The 19,887-nt window shown below is 49.0% G+C and overlaps 1 protein-coding gene across 2 annotated transcripts in view; it reads right to left on the bottom strand.

Annotated features, from left to right (window-relative positions):
- Positions 1-3,890: 3,890 nt before the first annotated feature.
- Positions 3,891-19,887, bottom strand: part of CCND2 (cyclin D2) — a 30,494-nt gene continuing 14,497 nt past the window's right edge. Inside the window, exons 4-5 of one of the 2 annotated variants that reach the window (XM_047739395.1) lie at positions 19,675-19,823; positions 3,891-9,314 (exon numbers count right to left, since the gene is read on the bottom strand). In XM_047739395.1, coding sequence (XP_047595351.1) covers positions 9,165-9,314; positions 19,675-19,823 — 299 coding nt within the window. In that variant the 3' untranslated portion in view covers positions 3,891-9,164. Of the gene's footprint in view, positions 9,315-19,267; positions 19,536-19,674; positions 19,824-19,887 lie in introns of those variants that run through there. The other variant, XM_047739396.1, reaches the window with a different exon arrangement.

Raw genomic sequence — 19,887 nt, 5'->3', positions numbered from 1 at the left:
GCTCCTGTCTCACAGGCCACCTTCGCCTGAGGTTCATAAGCTCTGGCTATGTGCCAGGCACGCAGAAGTGCTCAAATGAATGAACCCGGGAGGTACCACTATTATTTCATCCCATTTCACAGATAAAGAAACTAGCCCGCTGAAGAGAGGGAGTGACATGCCCAAGGCCACAGAGCTAGTGGGTGGACCATCAGGGATGCCGGCCTGTGAGAGCACTGTGCTCTTGGCCACTGCACTCAGGAGCAGGCGTCCTGTGACTTCTCTGTTTCTGCCACTGAGCCACTGAGATCGAGCAGGCAGGGACATTGTTGTTCCTAGAAAAGCAGGTGCTTAAGAAACATTTGTTGAATGAGGTGTTTGGTGCAGAATGCCTGGCATCTGACCAGCCCGAGACAGTCTGTTGGAGGAATGAGCAATGCCCAGGAGCCCAATGTGTCACCTTGATGGGCAGGATCACTGAGCTTGCCATGGGATTTATACTTTTTCAACAGATCTCAAAATGTCACAGGTGCATCTTCTCATGGGGGTCACTGAGGCACCACAAGAACACAAAGAGGCTACAAAAAAACCCAGAGGTAGTTGATCTTCAACCTTGTCCCCCCCTGCCCACCTGCAGACCCCAGTGTGAACTGAGCACCGGGGTCTCGAAGGAACTTCAAACATCTGGCTCAGCCCCTAGGTATCTGATAACTCAAAACACATAAAGAGAGAAAGGGGATTATGAAGCCTCACGAGGAACAGAGGTCTTTATTTGGGGCAGAAAAGTGGAGAGAGAATCCCAAGCGTGTTCTCTCCCCCTGAGGCATACAGAGGTCCTTCTTCAGAGCAGACAGGTAAGGCAGACACATTCTTGCTGCAGAGCTGCAAACACAGTAGGTGACACGCAGGTGGCACCTAGGAGTGACTCGGGTTCAGTGGGTGCTGAGCGGACAGAGAAGGGTCAGACCATTCTCAGCTGCCACCCCGACTGCCCCTCTGGCGGGTCGTTGCCAGGACGTGGATTTACCAAGAGTAGTTAAAATCCCAACTCTTAAGTGAAAGCTCTCCTCTTACATTGACAATAAGACCAAGGCAGTTTAAATCCTGGTGGGAGGCCAACTAAATATTAAAGGTGTCTGCAGGCTGCCAATCACTGAGAAGAATCAGAAGTCATGAATGCACCAGCCACTCCCAGACGGAGTCCGAATGTAGTACTAGCCCAGAGATAAGCGGGTGAGGGAACTGCCGGTCCCTCTGGTGGCCAGAGAGGGGTGCGGTCTGGGCAGTCGTCCTACAACTCGGGCAAAAGGGTCTTTTGGGAAGTTGTTCCCGTCTGTGGTGTTGGCGCCACCTAGTGGGCTTCCCAGGAAGCACCGCACGTTTAGACCTGTGTTCAACAGACTCCTCCAGCTAAGGCCAGAGGGTGGTCAGGGCTGGGGGGTGACAAGTAAAAGCCAGAGCCAAAGCAAATCACCACAGATGAAACGCAAGCCACGTTTTGGATAAAGGAGAAACTCAAGGCTCCAGCAGGATACCGAGGTGGCGTCAGAGGGGACAGCAGAGCTCTGTTTTGCTATCTTCTCAGGCCACCCACTGCTGCTTGACCAAGATTGCGGTCAGGGCTGAGGGACTCTGCCCCTCTTTCGTCAGGGGAGGCCCCCAGCGCCCAGAGCATGAAAGCGACCAGTCATCATCTTGCCAGCCTTGGTTCTTTGAGCCTAGGAGAAATTAGGTGGGTGGGCATCCCAAATTAGTGTTTGTGGTTGAATTCATCCTGTTTTGTGAGGATATCTGTGTTTACAGCAGATTCATTATATCATGTGTGTTCTTCAAGCTATCTGAATATTTTCCCTTCATTTTTAATTTGCATTACCCCCTCACGTCCCATTGCTTTATTTATGGAAAGGGTCAAACTGTTTCTCTGGTAGTTTCCAAACTGTGCTGCATTTTACCAAGTGTTTTCCTAAGATGCATTTGCTTGAGGAACTCTGTCCTCTGTCTCCTCAGAAAGTGTCCCTTCCCACCCTTGGGTATCAATTTACTCCACAGGCATTGGCATTTGCTGTGAGAGCTACATGCGTTCTTGTAGGCTATGTGTTTTGTTTCCACACTGAAAGCTCCTTAACCATGGGGCGCAGGTTTTGCCTTCTCGGCTTTTCCTTGAAGGCTCAGCATAGACCCTGCACACACGGGTGTTGGCTCTAGATGCCCAGCTTTTCCTGATAGGCTGAACCTTCCCGGCCACAGACACCAGCCTTCTGCTGGCATTATTACTAGGAGAGCAGGGGAGAAAAAAATTGAGTGCAATATTCAGTTTTGAATACTCGTTTCATGGCAGTATGTTGAGAATATTATGAAGCCAATTGGAACGTTTTATTTTGGTGTTACCTCTGTGTACGGCATAACAGTTCCAGATCTTGGGAAAGCCTTAAGAGGTATGAGAGTAGTCACTAGAGCACAGAAGACCTGAGATCTCTAGTTCTTCCCTCCACCACTAACTTCCACTTTCAGAAAGGGCCCTTTTGTCTCAGGTTTGAGATTTTCCAAGGGTAGGAAGAGATGGCTCTGACTGAGCATGTGAAGGGGCCCTTAAATTTATCACTAGCCAGCTGTGTGGAATGAATGGAATGTCTCCTCCCTTCCCACCCTTAACCATCCGCAGTTCTGAATGGAAGAAGCCCGTGGTGTTTCTGGATGGCATTTGGAGGAAAGAATGGTGTTGGGGTGTTAAGTAACACATAGGCACCGATACTGTATGCAGGGCAAACAGTTGGGGGAATGGGGCGGGGGGAGGGACCCAGCTGTACAACAGGTTGTGCAGAAGAAAATTCCAAGGATGGTTAAGAGTGGCAACCTGGGCCCTCGAGGGGGCCTCGCAAGAGGCCTTGGGACTCTACTAGGCAGAAACCCAAGGGAAAAAAGCTATCCCTGCTTGTCTTCAAGCACGGTGACTGTCAGTGGGGGATGGAGACAAAGGGAAATTTCTAGGCTCCTTGGAAGATTAGAAATTCTGTTAAGTGGAGTTAGTTCAGAATAACAGGCGACATCTTAATCTGGATTTTCCCAGTGACCAGTATTAATCTTACCGTTGCAATTTAGGTCAGAATTAAACTGGGACACAGCCTCCAGTGGCTTTGAGAGAGGCAGGGAACTATAGAGGGCACGAGCAAGTGTTTATAGCAACATAAAAATGGCTATGAAGTCATCACCCTTTGCATTACCCATCGCTTTTGTGAAAGAGGCTGGTCTGAGGAGCTGAGGTCCAGGGGCAGCTAGGACCAGGGCCTGACAATTTATTTGTTTTTTATTTGTCTATTTATAAACATATAAATATGTATATGTATAAATATGTATATTTATATGTGCACTCTTACCCCAATCCCCTCCTAGGCTCTGCCTCACCACCCCTCCCCCAAAGGTAGTTATGACCCAATCCTCACAGGAGAGTTATAGACCAGGTTGAAATCAGGTGAGAGCCTCGAGGTGCTGCAGAATGAGTCAAGACACCTTCAGAAGTGGAGTTCTCCAGAGACCCCCTCAGAGTCTGGAGATGGGGCCCAAGACCTCTGGCACCTCCCAAGGGAGGAGATACTCACTCACAGCAAGAGTGAAGAGCCGGCAATCATCAGAAACAAAGCCCAGTCGCCATAGCAGGGACTTGCCCACCTCAGGAGGGTGGGCTGAAGCTTCTAGTTTATGAGATGGCTCCCCAGGGGGGTACCCAAAAGGGAGAAAAAAGCCATTAACTACGTGTACTGTAGTAACATGGATATACACGTGGGGTACCTTTCAGGTTAGGATTTGTGTTTTATGCCACTATCACTTGTTGCCAACAGAGTTCCGACAGGAGAAAGACACATTCTGGTCTGAGGGCTGCCGGTCTATAAATAAGGCAAAGTGGCCAGAGAATCTTTAGGTCAAGGTGAGTTTATTGTCCAAATAGCATAACCTAATTGCATCCAAAACCATTTGCAAATCCATCTTTAAGCTGGTCAGAATAACAGGCCATTATTTTTTAAAATCACTTAACACTGAACAGGCAGGACCTCTTCAAAGGCAGCTGACTATACCATGTCACCATCATAACCAATAAAACATTTTTTTCCATACTTCCTAAAAACCTTTTGCTTATACTGATCATGCTACTTTAGCACTTGCTAGCATCCCGACCAAATAAACACCCACACCTCTTATAGAGTATACTGTGAGAGAATAACATTGACTCGATATGGCATCACACTCATTTTAAAGCAAAAAAAAAAAAAAATTATAATAATAATAAAAGAAGTCCAAGACGAGAAACTGTAACTGAGAGAGAAAGAGATCTGAGGTACACGGTACAAGGGTAATGAACATAATGGAAAAAATCCAATGGCCCAGTGATTTGCTGGGGACTTAAGAGTTGGCCAACAGTAACAAAAAAAAACCAATTTAAAAAAAAACAAAACAAAACAAACAAATTTTTTTTTTTTTTTAAAGGACAGGCACCTGTCAAAATACATTGGATACTGTAATGGCTACAGTCAGTAAGGCACTTTTTCCCCCAAAGTAGGCTGCAGGCAAAGGAAGAAATGTTGCAGCGACAGCGTGCATGTGTACATTTGCTGATGGCTTCTTGAAACCTGAGCCAAGAATCGGGTCTGATAGTCCAGCTAAGTCTAAAAGCAGAGATACACAAATGTAGGAGAATAGCTCTGGCCGAAAGGACTGTTCTGGGTTGTTTAGAATCCAGAGTCATGAAAAGCCACGTGGTACGAGAAAGTCATAAACGTCCTCCTGAATCTTCCTGCCCTATTTTGTACAAATGGACGACAGCATGAGTGGCTCTTCGAAATTGCTCCGAGCCCCCACCGATAGAAGCCTGCGCTCACTCTATGTAGCTACAATTTGTCGGCTTAAGGGGACTTTACTGTCTCAGCACTAATTTCCCTTTTAAAGCTATTCTCAGGGTTGGACTGTCTCAAAGATAAACAAAGAGGAATCCTTTTGGCTTAGAAGCCAACTGGCTTACTCAGACTTCCTCCCTGTTCCTACCTGCCATTCCCACACTACCAATATTATCTTCTTGAACTAGAAAATCATTATTTACATGATATAAGGTGCAAGTCTCTTTCTTCTCCCAGCCCTGCCCCCTGTGGCCCATGGAGAGAAAACTTCCCCCGCCCTCTCGTGAGCAAGTCATTCAATCCCGCCTCACGCTCTTCACCTCTGTCCTCGGGGCAGTGTGGAAAGGCCAGACCACGGGAAAGCCACACCTCCCTCTGAAGAGAAGCCCATCCTGCTGGCAGAGGGCTGCTTCCAGCCTCCGGCTGCCTGGGAAAAGCAGCAGACCAAGAGTCTCCTGTACAGAGAGCGTAGACCAAAAGGGTCTGGCTGTTGAGACATGGTAAGCTCTTCAGTGGGGTCCTGGGGCAGTTCCAGAATAAAGCCTTCTCTGAGACAAGCCCCTTCCTCTGAGGTGCCCTCCTCTCAACATGGGGAGACATTCTAAGGAGGGACCTGTCCCCTGCTCCCACCTGCAGGCTTCTTGGCTGGTAGGAACCTGCATGGAATTGAATAATGCTTAGCATACATTTTTGGCATACTAGGACTTTCCCCCTGGGATTTGGCCAAAATAGGGGAAGGAATAAAATTTGGCAGGCTTAGGGGAACAATTTAGCTCCCACTGATGGAGAAAAACAGTTAACAACAATGACCCAAAAAACCAAAAACCAAAAACAGAGAGGAGGAAGAACAGAGAGAAAGACAACAAAGTAAGAAAGACCAGAATATATCTGGAACCCCATTTGTGGGAGGTGAGAAAGAGAAAAAAAATCCGTGGGAGAGAGCTGAACTCCCTCTCACACAAAAATTCCTACCAAGGAAACCAAGATCTAAGGAGGGGGCATCAGCTACCTAAGAAATCCAAGCTTCCTTCTTTTGTTTAAGGAGGGAGTAGGCAGAAAAGCCAAACAACCTAGCACCTTCCCCACCAGTAACACCACACCTCCCATCACACCAGGCCCCAAGGACAAGAAGGAGAAAAAGATCAGAAGGCCCCAGTGGCACCCAGAGCTCCAGGAAAACTGGGAAGTTACAGACTGCAGGGAGAGCCTGTAAGCCTCTTCCCTTCCTTATTCATCAGGTTCTGTTTGAGCTTAGTTAGAGATGTCACTGTTGAGTGACTTTGTACCTTGCTTTCTTTAGGCTCCAAGACTCCTAAGGACTTAGGGACCACACCTCCTTCCATTCTGTGTTACTCCTCAAGGGTCTGAAAGAGCGTCCTAGGCAAAGTGAGCTCTTGACAAAACAATGGCTGCTCAGCTTTCCTCTCCAAAACTTCAGAATTCACCACCCACTGTCCTACCCGAAACTCCCTAGAATTTTAGGGTTGTGCTAACTCATCAAATCCTGAACCCTTCCAAACATACTTCGAGAGAGACTGACTCACCCGGAATGGCATCTCTGTAGAGACGCAGCCTCTCCACCTCCCTCCAGCTCCCACTCCCATACTCATCTGACCTATTTTCCCCATCACGCCAGTTCAATACAATGCCGAACCTGAAGACCACTGAGTGCCACTTAGCAGAGGGGCTGGCCGGCTGCGGTCTGAGACAGGTGGGAGGAGGCACCTTTGTGATCCCGCACACGGCAGATTCATATGCCCACAGATTCAGACCTAGAAAAGCCTCTGAGACGATCCTAAACTGGGGATGGCCATGTTGGGGAAGGGGAAAGAGAGATGAGCGGAAGAAAGCTCTGCTTTAAGAAAGGGCCACAAGATGAGGATCTCCAAGTAGCCTGCTGGAGTTCTTCTGTCTCCTGATACCTCGTACCTAGTGCAAATTATGACTTCCTAGTTCACTGCACAAATGTTTGTGCTGAACATCTGGCCTGGGGGGGTGGGGGGAGGGGAAATCCCTTGGTTCAATTGTATTTTTTCCATCATGATAAGGATACCGGAGTCAAAATGGAAGCCTAATGACCTTCATGACTGAAAAGGTCCCCAGGTGTCAGACCCAAGGGCCAAATCCCACCGTCCACCTGAGAGGGGCTTGTGGCCTCCTCGCTGACCTCTCCTTTCCCCACACTAACGGCTCCCAAGCAGAAACTATGCGGTTGTGAGGTATTATGAAAACAGAAATGTGAATCATTTTCTTTTGTAGCTATTGAGTTTGTCCAGTAAACCTGAGGTAAAGAATGCTCCGTCTTTGAAGAATGTGATGAGAGAGAGAGAGAAAAAAAAAAAAAAAACCCAAAAACAAAAACAAAAGGAAAAAACAAAACAAAACGGGAAAAAAAAAAAAAACCATAATACGCTACCAGAAGAAAAAACTATGGAAGGGCTTTTCCAGTACGAAGAACTCCTATCTCAACCATCTACTTCAGGACTTGGAATTTAAGCAGTAAAATAATATATTATAAAAATGTTTATAAAATAGCAGCACACTCTGTGAAACATTACAGCTAGGTACTGTTAATGTGAATAAGGATGAATGATCTTAGCTTCTTAGCAGCGCAAAAAAAAAAAAAAATAATCATAAAAAACTGAACACAATAAAATGAAAAATAAGAGACCTTAGATTTTTCTCCATCTTCAACCCTCATACTACGAAACAAGGCAGAATCTGTGTATAAAATAATTCTTCAAAGCAGCCCTGTTCTGATTTTTCTTTCTAACTTAAAAAGGCAAATATTTTAATAGCTTCATTACCTGTCAATTATAATTGTGCAAAAAAAAAAAAAAAAGTTGTTGCTCCAACCTCTTTGCTAACTGAATGCCTCTAAGAAGTGGAGAGGAAAAAAAATTCAAGTACGCTGAATACAACTTTGCAATGAAATTAACAAAAAACGGAAAAGGGAACAAAATGCCACACTCTGCTATTCAGCTGTCTGTCTGCACCAGCGGTAACTTTTCTTTCCATGTCCAAAGGAGAAGTATATAGGTGGGAATTAAGATCCTTCTTTGCCATCGAAATGGTAACAGATCTTTGTAGGCTTTTTGGAGGAATGTTGTGATGGGAATGTCAGTGGAAAGGGGTGTCTCTTGAGTCCCGGTAGGGATACCAGAACTGTGTACCAGAGAATGTCAGATACCAGAAGTGAATAGTCACCCGACTTGGGCAGGAGGGGAGGAGCACAGGAGAAGAAGGGAGGAGTCTATTCAGCATGACTTGCATAAACCATCCCATCTATCCCTCGGGAACAATGTTTCAAAGTGCTTTTCGAATGGAATGGTTTATAACAATGCTAAACTGTGGACCAGACATGCCAATCAGCACCAAAAAAAATTAGTTTTTTAATAAAGGATGCCAAGGTCACATTGCCCTCTTGAATACATTAAGAGAAAAGATTCCATTCCAGATCCCACCCTTGGTCTCCATCTGCCTCCAACTCATAGGAGTTTTGGTTCTGGCCCAAAGCTAGATTGCCCCTTTTGATAAAAATATGGTGGTGTCTGCAATGAACCATGTTTGGAAGAAGAAGCAAGATGTCAAAAACACATGAAACCCAGCATCCAATCACCTGTGTCCAACTGGCAAAATAAAACATCTCTTTTAGGTAGCAGCTACTGTAGACAGCAAGAGTTCGTAACTAGAGTCAGCTATGCTCCAGACTTAGTAACAAACAGGTGGTCGAGAGCAAAGGGGCTTCTACATCCAAAATGGTTCAATCAGGTTGAGAGATTGTTTTGTACTCCCTCCCCATCGTGTCCCTTATTTCTAATTCTTTGAGTTCATTGCTTTGCAATCTAATCATGCCATAAATGGCATACGCAAGTTCCTTGAAATTATCCTACAAGGGGTGTGTACATGCTAGTTCATAACATGAAAAAAAAAAAAAGCCTCGTCTAATTTGTTCCCATATTTGCAGGCGTACATTTTCTCTAGCTACTCTGCAGGTTTTCCTGTAAGCATTTTACTATTACCTTTAACATAATCAAACAATAACTGTTCGCATATACAAAGGGATTCCCTTCTGTTGTACTTCAAATAGGCACCAAATGCTTTTAGTTATTCCGTTTTTATAGGACCTTTTTCTCTCACTTCTAAAAAGATCTTTCAATGCGATCTAGGTGGGGGCAGAATTTTTTTTTTTGTTTTTGTTTTTAAAGTTTTATCCTAAAACATAAAGAACAAAACACAACCAGAGAGAAGGAGAGAGCAGATGTGAACGCGTCTCTCCTATTCGGCCCGACCGCGTCCTCACAGGTCAATATCCCGCACGTCTGTAGGGGTGCTGGCCTGGTCCAGCTCATCCTCCGACTTGGACCCGTCCCCCTGGTCCTGACGGAACTGCTGCAGGCTGTTGAGCAGCACCACCTCAATCTGCTCCTGGCAGGCTTTGAGGCAGTCCTAGAAGGAGAAGAGGTCAGATCAGAGCTGTGAGCAAGACCAACGGTGGGCCGCGCACTTAAGAAGAAAATACACACAGCGGAAGCCTTGCACGCTACGTGCCGGTTTCCCGATAGAAAGAGGTGTCCCGGCAGAGCCGTGGGACCACACTGCTCCGAGTGGGGTGCACCGCCAGCAACATCGGCACCCCCTTATCCCGGCCCATTCCAGATCCATCGAAACAGAATCGGGATTTTGGCAGAAGCCCAGTTGAGACCAATACACTTGAGAGTCTGGCCAAGATTCTGAGCATTTTACGGACACCCTGCACCCCGTCATCACAGCGCCAACTGGGGGCTTTCTGCTTTGGACCCTGGGAGGTGACAGGGACGAGGCGAAGGCCAGCGCCACAGACAGAGCCGCAGAGCTAGGCTGGTGGTGCACCTGAGGATGGATAAGAAGGGAATGGACTGAACTGTGCTCACAGAAACCGCCTAAGCTCTTAAAAAAAAAAACTTCCTTTTCCCTGCTTCCTTACCGCCCTCAGTTCTCACAGAACTGCAACACGGAATGTTGACAGAACTCTGGACATTGGAGCTGTCCAATTGGGGAATAAGTAAGAATCTGCAGCATTGTTTGATATTAGTCTATATTTGGTAGGGAAAATTCAGAATAAATTTGCCCCAGGCAGAAGCTTCCATTAGTGGGGTGCCATGGAATGTGCCACACTCGGGTGTCACTGGGAGGGGGGCTGGCACTTAGCAGCTCGAGGTAGAGAAAATCACTCTTAGCAGATACGTGCCCCCCTCCCCTGGCTCCCCTTCTGAACTCACGGGGCATCTACATGGAAAATAAGTTAAAGAGACTCTGTTTGGGTCTTCCCACAGCTTAATCTAGGCTTCCCCTTTTTTCGTTTCACTGTGCAATTTTCACTGTAGCCTGGAGGCTACTGTTTGCCAAGCACAAAAGCATTATCTTTATTTTCTGAAGATCTAAAATAAAGGGACACAGTTTTCATGCCTCCAAATATTCCATTCCTATCTCGTCCATGCCATATTTCAAACTGCAGCTTTCTACGAAATTTAAGATTAGGAACAACAGGGCGCCTGGGTGGCTTACTTGGTTAAAGCCTCTGCCTTCGGCTCAGGTCATGATCCCAGGGTCCTGGGATCAGGCCGCATCGGGCTCTCTGCTCAGTGGGGAGCCTGCTTCCCCCTCTCTCTGCCTGCCTCTCTGCCTACTTGTGATCTCTGTCTGTCAAATAAATAAATAAAATCTTAAAAAAAAAAAAATTAGGAACAACAGCTGCCCGATTGTGAAGGGCGGAGACAGGGTATCACCCAGAATTGAGACAAATGAAGAAAGGGAGAGTCGTATTTGCAACCCACCCACAGCAGCGGGGTCATTTCACTTCTCGGATCTGTTCCCCAACTTGTAGAATAAAGACGAAACACACTCATAGGGTAAAGGTGACCTCTTGAGCTATAGATAAGGTGCTCAATTCAATAAGTGAATCCCATTTCTTGTGATAACAAACAACAAACCCATCCTGGAGGCTGAAAGAATTATTTCAATTTCTTAGAGATGAGGTATGGATAAGCATTTGCTCCAGATTGCTGAAGGAAGCACGGTGGGTCTGGCATTGGGGGTGGCTCGTGGAATGAGAGAGACAAAACCCAGCCACAGAGATCTCTCTGGGCCACTCCAAATAAGTGAGCTGTCAGGGGCTGGCAACATCTCTCAGACTTCTGTGGCGTGTCCCAGTCTCATCCTCTACCCTGTCCGACCCCCTAAGTACTGACTGGAAAGCTTGCCTGTGGGCCTCCTCCAAAGCCCACACACCCAGGGGCTGGGCTCCCAGGTCACTCCCCACTCGCCCCATGAGCTCATCGTGAAGGCAAAAGGCATCACGTTTCTAAGGGCGCATCTATTTCAGTAGATAGTGGAAAACCCGGAAAGCCTTACAATCTAAAGAAAATGGATCTTAAATAAAGATAAAGCTGGTGTGGGCCAACAAGGCAAACAACAGCTTGAGGCAAAGGACTCTCCACTTTCCCTGGGAAGGTCCTGCATCACAGGTGAACGGTAGGGCCCACACTTGGTTTTCCTTCCAAAACTGGAATAGGTGGCTTGCTCTCTATTTGAGCACCGTCTGAAGAAGCCGACATGTTCTCAGAGGCCATGCTAGGGTCTAACACTGTCCTCAAACACCCCGTCTCAGATCTCAGGTGCTCGCCGCCTTCCCTCATTCCCTGAACTCCTCACTGAGAAATGAGGGGCTACAGAATTTAAATGAATATTAATTTCCTCTTTCTTTTTTCTCACAGAGAGTAATGAGTTGAATCCGGCCAGTTGTGACAGGATGTCCGTCCGCTCCAGAGGTTCTTCAGGAGCTGGTGAAGGTTAAGTTTATAAGATTTTTTTTCTAGGAGGACAGAGGGTTGGGTCAGAACCCCTCCATACCATAGGGACGGTAACTGCCTGCTTGCCTACAGGGATGACAAATTCTATCCCAAGCATATGGCAAAAAGAGTTTATTTTTCTCCCCCTATGTATAATTAATACATGTGTTCTATTAGTTTCAGGTGTGGCATAAAGGGTTTTACAGAGGGTGGCAGGATTCCCACCTGATTGACGGTTGGTGTGTGTGTAAGTGAGGGACAGACAATAGCTCTGAACAATGAAATTCTGAAAGAAATGCCAGTCAAGTGTCAGCCTCAAGGCCTCTTTAACGAGAGGGTTTCCCATGGCACAGCCATTTGGAGAAGAGTCCCTAAAGTGAAGGTGAAGGTCATGTAGAAGACCCTCCCCCGCAACGAGAACCCTGGTGCCTCCCACGGATCCTGTCCAGCTTTCCTTCCTCAGAGGCTGTATCTCGGTGCCATGGGGAGGTTATCAGGGTCAGCCCACCTTCCACCCCAAAAATATAACCAACTCAGGACTCCATGATTATCACTGCGTTAGCCACATCAGCATCCCTGAGAAAGACGGTCCTTCACATGAGCCAGAGCTCAAGAAAGCGAAAGAACCTGATCTGGGAAACGTGTTAAGAGTCTTCGCTCTGGGGTCGCCAATGATTCTGTTTCTGGCATTCAGCCTTCCCTTCCAGCAGCCTGAAAACTCTAAGAATAGTTCTGGAAAAAATCCTACAGGGAAGGCTGGGACACTGGACAGTCACCTCTACGGGACTTTCAGAGCCATGGGACTGAAGATCAGACGCCTCAAGGGTCACATTTATGTAAGTTCCAGCCAAGAACACGTGGTACTGGCTTTCCTGAATAAAATGAAGGAAGCTTTCATATAAAACACTTTCCTCGGGGCGCCTGGGTGGCTCAGTGGGTTAAGCCGCTGCCTTCGGCTCAGGTCATGATCTCAGGGTCCTGGGATCGAGTCCCGCATCGGGCTCTCTGCTCAGCAAGAAGCCTGCTTCCCTCTCTCTCTCTCTCTGCCTGCCTCTCCGTCTACTTGTGATCTCTCTCTCTGTCAAATAAATAAATAAAAAATCTTTAAAAAACAAACAAACAAACAAAAAAAAACACTTTCCTCAGCTCTGTTTTCATTCCAATCTAAACCGTGACTGATCATGGCCAGCTCTTGATCTGATACCTCCCACTTGAAAAGATAAAGGACTACAGCAGTCACCCCAGAAATGAGGGACCCTGAACCCCAGCCCCTGCTCTTTCCTAGATTCATCTGGGAAAGAGCAGGAAGCTAAGCCTCTCTGGGGCCAGTCATGTCCCTTACTCCTGGAAGGTTCTCTGGGGCCTCTGCCTAACCCTCCTTCATGGTCCCCTTCTTCACAGCTCGGCTTTCATCAGTTTGAGTTTCAAGTGCAGATCGCACATTCCTAACTGGATAAAAAAACTTTAACGGGTTTTGTCTTGTAAGAACAATGTCAGTCTACTCTGTGATGGTGGTGACAGAGAAATCAGCACCCCACCTTCCTTGAGACAGAACTCACTCCCGGTATTTTAATACCCTCCATTATGAACCATTCTTGGACTTGCAAAGAGCATGAGAATTTTCTATGAGCTGATGGAAAGCGAAGGGAGAAGGAAATGTGTTGGTGGTGTTACTACTTGCTGCCAGATGTGCCCACCCCTCACAGGCCCCCATTCCCGCCCAAGGAGCTCCCACTCTCCCGAGCAGCAGGGCAGGACCACGCACGGGACTGGGGTGGGGGGAGTGGTGACCTGAAGAGAGGAGGAACCCTGCCTCAAACCCAGCGGGGCTGCTCGTGCTGGAAGGTCAAGCTGAGAGAAGGAAATAAAAGAGGGGGGACAAGTTCCAAGGCCCGAAAAGAAAAGGAGGCAAAGCTGGAGTAGAGCAGAATCATAGTTATTTCCAAAGGGCAGAATCACAAGATGCCACACGGAGGCAATTACAGGGTCAGGGGACTTGGGGGTCCGAAGGGCTTTGGGAGCTCACACAGCCACACGCCCACATTGTGCAGCTAGAGAACGGAACTGAAGCCCGGTTACGGAACTCGTTCCCCAGTTACGCTGAGTTACAGGCTAAGCCTGGCTGTAAATGGGCAGGCCTCCAGCTTCAGAACGCTTTCCCCTGAGACCCTCTGCTTCTTCCCAGCTCTAAGGAAAGACCTACAGGCCAGAGACTCTCCAAGAAAGGGAGACATAGCCCAAGGGGCTGGGGGGGGCGGGGGATGTGAGGGCAGGGAGGGGGGAGGAGACCACAGCTCCTCCTGTGAAAAGATGCTACGTGCATGCAAAGTGCAGTGGCTCTGGGACCTCTGCTTTCCGGCAGCCTCCGAAAGCACCCGTCATTGTGTTAAGATGCCCCAAATTAAGCTGATTAAAAGGAAAGCCATAATGCTCGTCTGTCAGCCTGGACAGGTGGCACTCCACAGCGCTGGAGGTCGGGCAGACCTCCAACTCCGAGGATGATAGGCTCCCTCCCTGGCCCCTGGCCCCTGCCCCCCAGCCCCAGAGCCCTGACAGCCCTGTTTGTGATCTCCAGCTCGTTACACGGGCCTCCGACTTCCTCTGCGTGCTGGCTCGGGCTCCGCGCCCTGCACCCTCCTCGGCCTCCATGAATGGGCTGACGGAACTCCGACCATTAGCCCTCAGTGTAACTGCACCACGCCATTGTCACCACACACGCAGTGCACTCAACGGGGGGACAAAGGGCTGAATGAGCCCCAGACCCGCGGCCAGCTCAGGCAGAGACAACTTAGGAAACTATCTCATTCTTCCTTTCTTCACAGGCTGTTTGGCTTATTTCCTTGCATACCAAATGAAGCCCGCAGAAGAAATAAGGCAGGAAAGGGGAGCCTGAGCCTCCAGTTCTATTCCATCCCCCTCCCCCCGCCCCCAGCCTCCCCTCCGGCCACTCTTCCCAAGGTTCTTGACCACAGGCCCCGTGGGCCCCAGCCATACAGGGGCCCATAGTAAGGGAAGGTGTATCAGGAGGGGGTTGGTGCTTCTCTCCAAAGAGGACAAAGACGGGGCTGGGGGACCCAGCCCAGAGCATGCAGTCAAAATCGAGACTTCTTCCCCTGCACAGCGAACAGGTTTTTAACAGCTCACTGACAACCAAGATCCTAACATGCCAGGATGAGCCCAAGGGAGGGGCATCCTGGAATCTTCCGTGGGTGATATTTAAGAATGGGACAGAAAAGGATGAATATGGTGACCAGGGGACTAGCGTCTGCTTCCTTTGAATTATCTCCCAATAGCTTCACAGCATCGTCATAGCCCAGGAGCGTGACTTCTGCGTTTTTATTAGACGGTTTGTAAAACCGTGGCATGTGAAGGTGATGGGTTTTGCTCGGGACCCTGGCATGTAATGAAGGCTAAGAAATATAGGGCTTTCCAAAGGTCTGGAGAGACCAAAGACTTAGAAACACACTCTAAGCCCATCTGCCTGGCCTTTGTGTCCTCCGTTCCTTCCTTCCTGCTTCCCTCCCTCTCTTCAGCATCATTCCCGAGACTCTGCCAGAGGCTCTGGATAAAGAGCGCAGTAAAAGTTGGGTCCTGTTCCAGAGGCTCTATAGACAAGCGAACAGTGAGATAAACGCTGGCACAAAGCACGAGCCGAGTGCCGAGGGACGGAAGAGGAACCCCGACTCTGCCCGGCAAAGCCGGGAAAGGTTCACCGGGGAACCAGGACGCTCGATCCCTCCTCTCAAACTCACCCTTGGCAACGGAAGCCCCGGTAGAAGTTTCCCCAAAGCCAGCACCGCCTCGCTGGCTGGCGTCTGTTTTTAGCAACACTTATGACTGGAAGGAAAAAGTACTTAAAATATACCACCCTCTGAGACTTTTATTCCCCGTAAAACTGTCAGGCTTCTCACTCAGCTTTCTCTTTGGAATGAAGCGTTCCGGTTTATTTTGGCAACCAGAGGGAGCAACAAAGACCGACTTTCTCAGAGCCACATGGGTCCCTCCTATCAAAGCTATCTGCCGCTGGCCAGCGAGCTAGAGACACTAGTCTGCCCATCTCAAAGGAAATCAAGGGGACCCGCTTTCCCCGTTCCGCCCCTGACAGCACGTGGGCAGAGAACACCGTCGAGGAGCTCGAGGAGATCACAAATTACAAGGTCCCCGGGGCAGGCACAGAACCGTCAGGACTCCAGGTCCTGGTTCGCATCTGTCCTATTCTGCTGCAGCCAGTGTGGCAGAATGTGGCCCTGTGCACCTGACTTCTCCACGGGAGAGCTCGACACCAACCTGTGGGCATTTTAGACTGTGGGTCTGACAGCTGTGTGCGTGTGCATGTCCATGTTCCAACTGTGGCAAAATAAACCAAACGTGACATTTACCCTCGTAACCATTCTCAGGTGTACGGTGGCCTTCAGTATATTCCCTTTGTCATATAACCATCTCCACCATCCATTTCCAGAACTTTCTCATCCTCCTGAAGCAAAACTCCATACCCATTAAAGAACTCCCTTTTCCTCCCACTCCTGGACCCTAGGAACCCCGATTTAACTTTCTGTCTCCATGAATTCCACTATGTGAAGTATCTCCAGTAAGTGGCCCCATCTGTGTGTCTTTTGGGATCTGGCTTCTTTCACTGAACGTGTTTCCAAGGCTCATCCATGTTGCAGCGTGTGTCCGGATTTCCCTTCCTCTTTAAGGTGGACTCATATCCCACTGCACATACATACCACGTTTTTGGTTTCTCCATTTCAAGGACATTCCTATTTACCAAGTGCCCTCTGCCAGGAAGCCTGCATTTCACATTAGGCCTAGTGAGCTCCTTCCTCTGGGTCTGCTTTCCTCCTCCATTTATACTTCTTAACACCTCTGCATTCATTTGCTGATGAGCTTAATTTGCTAGGGTTTTGCATGCTTTACTTGTAATTTGTCTTACAGTCACCCAGTTCCCTGCCCATTTTCCATACACGACCCACCCGTCCGAATTTCTGCCTCCGTGCCTTGCTCATCGCGCAAGTCTGCAACAAGTGAACCTTTAATAAACCCCTCCAGAAATGAATGGAGAGGAAGTGGTTGCAACACAGCGTTTCTTGACTCATGAAATGGTAAATGGGCTCAGGAAGCAACACTTGCCTCCCCCCCCAGATACCGATGCTTTCTGAATTCCAGTCCTTTTCTTTTCCTTCACTCTTGAGCCTCTTGAGCACTTCAGAGAGCACGGCCTGATGGATAGGAGGAGACCTACAGCTCCTGGAAGTCAGGCACAGGTGGCCAACCTCACCCGAGATGACTCAAGCCTTTTTACTAAAAACATTGCTAGGGGAGAGTGAGCAAGCCTCTAGGGCCCACAGGTGAGCTTAGAACTCACAGAGGTCTGAGACTGTCGTCTGAAAAAGTTCTCCTTTGCTCATGCTTGGTTGTTAATACTAAAATGCTGACCCGGAGGCCCACGGGTAAGAATGAGGGCCCCATGCATCTCCAGTTCCGCAGCTGGAATGCAGGGGACCTCTAGAGGCTTCTGTACTCATTTAACCCAGTCTAACGGCTGACTGACACGGATACACCAGCTACACAGTATCTCAAAGGGGCAAGCGGTTTCTCCAGTATAAGATGAGAAATTGGTTTGAAGTCTTGAAGAGCGGCCGGAGAGACTCAGTGGCACCTCCGGAGTGACCTCTGTCCATCTGAAGCCAATGAGAGGTGAGAAAGGAATATGTGGGAGAAAGCCAGAGCCTGTGGGGCCACCAGCCAACCAGGGCAAAGTCCATAAATATCGGAAAGAGGTTACAGTGCTTGGGGGGTCAAACTGCTGTCACTGACATTTTTGTCTCTGGGGATCGGGGAAGAGCCTGTCTTAAACTGGTTGCTGTTAGGAGTCCTTTTTGTTAGGCAACCTTAGTAGGAGATAGTCAGGAAAGGAAAGAAGCTCATCATTTCTATAAACGTTACGTTCTGTCCCAGATTTGCCTCTGGAGGGTTAGGAAAGCACTCTTCACGCAAAGCACACTGGAAGGGGTCTTCTCAAGCTGTGTTTTGGGAACCATGTAGTACACGGTAGCACAGGCCTCTGTTGAAAGCCTCTGTTTGGGACCTAGAATTTTAAAGGCGTATCTAAGACCTGCTTCAGAATAGGAACCTGGGTTTCCATGAGGCCCTTCACCACCTCCCTGCACCACCTCCTTGAGGTGGTAATAAAGCCCAAAGCAGAATACAGTTAGGGAGGAGAGAAAACCAGCAAGCTGCAGCCCTAGGCCCTCGGGGTTGTCAGCCTTCCCATCAGCATCCCCATGTGGCATCAGCCACAGGCCTGTAAGCCACGTTCTCTCTTAACTCAATCTAGTCCCACAGCAAGGCATTCTGGATCTCCCTGGAGCATCCAGAGGGGGGCTGTGAAGAGCATCCAGAGGGGGACTGTGAAGAGCATCCAGAGGGGGGACTGTGAAGAGCATCCAGAGGGGGGACTGTGAAGAGCATCCAGAGGGGGGACTGTGAAGAGCATCCAGAGGGGGGACTGTGAAGAGCATCCAGAGGGGGGGACTGTGAAGAGCATCCAGAGGGGGGACTGTGAAGAGCATCCAGAGGGGGGACTGTGAAGAGCATCCAGAGGGGGGACTGTGAAGAGCATCCAGAGGGGGACTGTGAAGAGCATCCAGAGGGGGGACTGTGAAGAGCATCCAGAGGGGGGACTGTGAAGAGCATCCAGAGGGGGGACTGTGAAGAGCATCCAGAGGGGGGACTGTGAAGAGCATCCAGAGGGGGGACTGTGAAGAGCATCCAGGGGGGGGGCTGTGAAGAGCATCCAGAGGGGGGACTGTGAAGAGCATCCAGAGGGGGACTGTGAAGAGCATCCAGAGGGGGACTGTGAAGAGCATCCAGAGGGGGGACTGTGAAGAGCATCCAGAGGGGGGACTGTGAAGCTCGCCTGCACCTTGAGCCTCTCCATGGTGACACCCCAGGGCCTCCCGGCTGATAGGCTTCTCCAGTTGCCTTCAAAGCAGAGGCTTTTCTCAAACAAAAAGATTCAGGAGCTACGGTTGGTGTGCAACTGTGCAACGTTCCCAGGTTGGTGGGGGGAGTGGGAGCTTCCAGGTTCTAGCCCGGGCTCTACGGCTGACCTCCCCCCTCCCCCAGCCAGTTACCCAGCCCTCTCCACACCTCCCATGGAAAGCCTCGGCTGGAGGACACAGGAGCGGCCTCTCTGACCTCTCAGAGCCACGCTGGCTTGGACCTTCTAAGGACTGCCGTTTCCTACCAGCTGAATCAGAGCCTCACTTGACCTTGGTCTCTCAAGACCTTTCTTCTAAGGAGCTGCAAATTCTGGCAAGCAGAGTTAGTCTCTGGGCAGTCCACCAGCACAAGAATGGAAAAATCTATAGCTAATAATAGTTCCTTGAATTACTATGGCCCTTTATTCTCTTAGAAGTACTTCTTAATCCATTCCCACATTAAACAAAAGGGAAGTGAGAGGCGGGTGGGGTTGAGAGGTGTGTCAAGGCCAGACACCCTGCTGGAGGTGGGGCACCTCTTGGATCCCTATACCACCCACACCCCAGTGAAGCAGAGCCGGGCTCCAGCCCTCTCTCCACTGGGTCTCTGCCTGAGTGGGTGTAAGCAGAGCCCGAGCCTGACAATGTGGGGGAGAGGCAGTCTGAGGACATGTACATAAATGGAAATGAAGCAACACTTCAGACCCACGGGGAAGCCCACGGAGGAAAATTAGTAAACAGCCCTCCTCCCACCTCGTATCTGTTTGCTAGGTTCTTTTCTCTATTTTATGGCACACTGGCTTTCAAAACCTTAGGAGGAAGTCTCGTCTATGGAATTTTGTACTGGGAGGCTGGATCTTGGAAAACAGAAACCACCATCAAAAATAAAAAAATTTAAAAAGTACCTCCAACACACCGTCATCAAGCCAAGTGTCTCTTTCCCTGAGCTGAGAAAAGAGATATCTGGTTTTAACCAAGAAGATGGCGTCCACCTACCACATCCGTGTTGGTGATCTTGGCCAGCAGATCAACCAGGGCATCGCCAGTAAGCGAGCTCACGTCCTCATCCTGCTGGAGCCCGCAGATGGCGGCTCCCACACTTCCAGTTGCGATCATCGATGGCGGGTACATGGCGAACTTAAAGTCTGTGAGAACAAGAGGCAGAGGGTCAAGGCCCAGGAATAATTTGGATCTGGGGGTCCCCAACCT

The sequence above is a fragment of the Lutra lutra genome, chromosome 8 (assembly GCF_902655055.1).
Source record: "Lutra lutra chromosome 8, mLutLut1.2, whole genome shotgun sequence".
In the NCBI taxonomy this organism is placed as follows: domain Eukaryota; kingdom Metazoa; phylum Chordata; class Mammalia; order Carnivora; family Mustelidae; genus Lutra; species Lutra lutra.
Note: the sequence above shows the minus strand (reverse complement) of the source record. Positions and strands in the feature narration are given on the sequence as shown.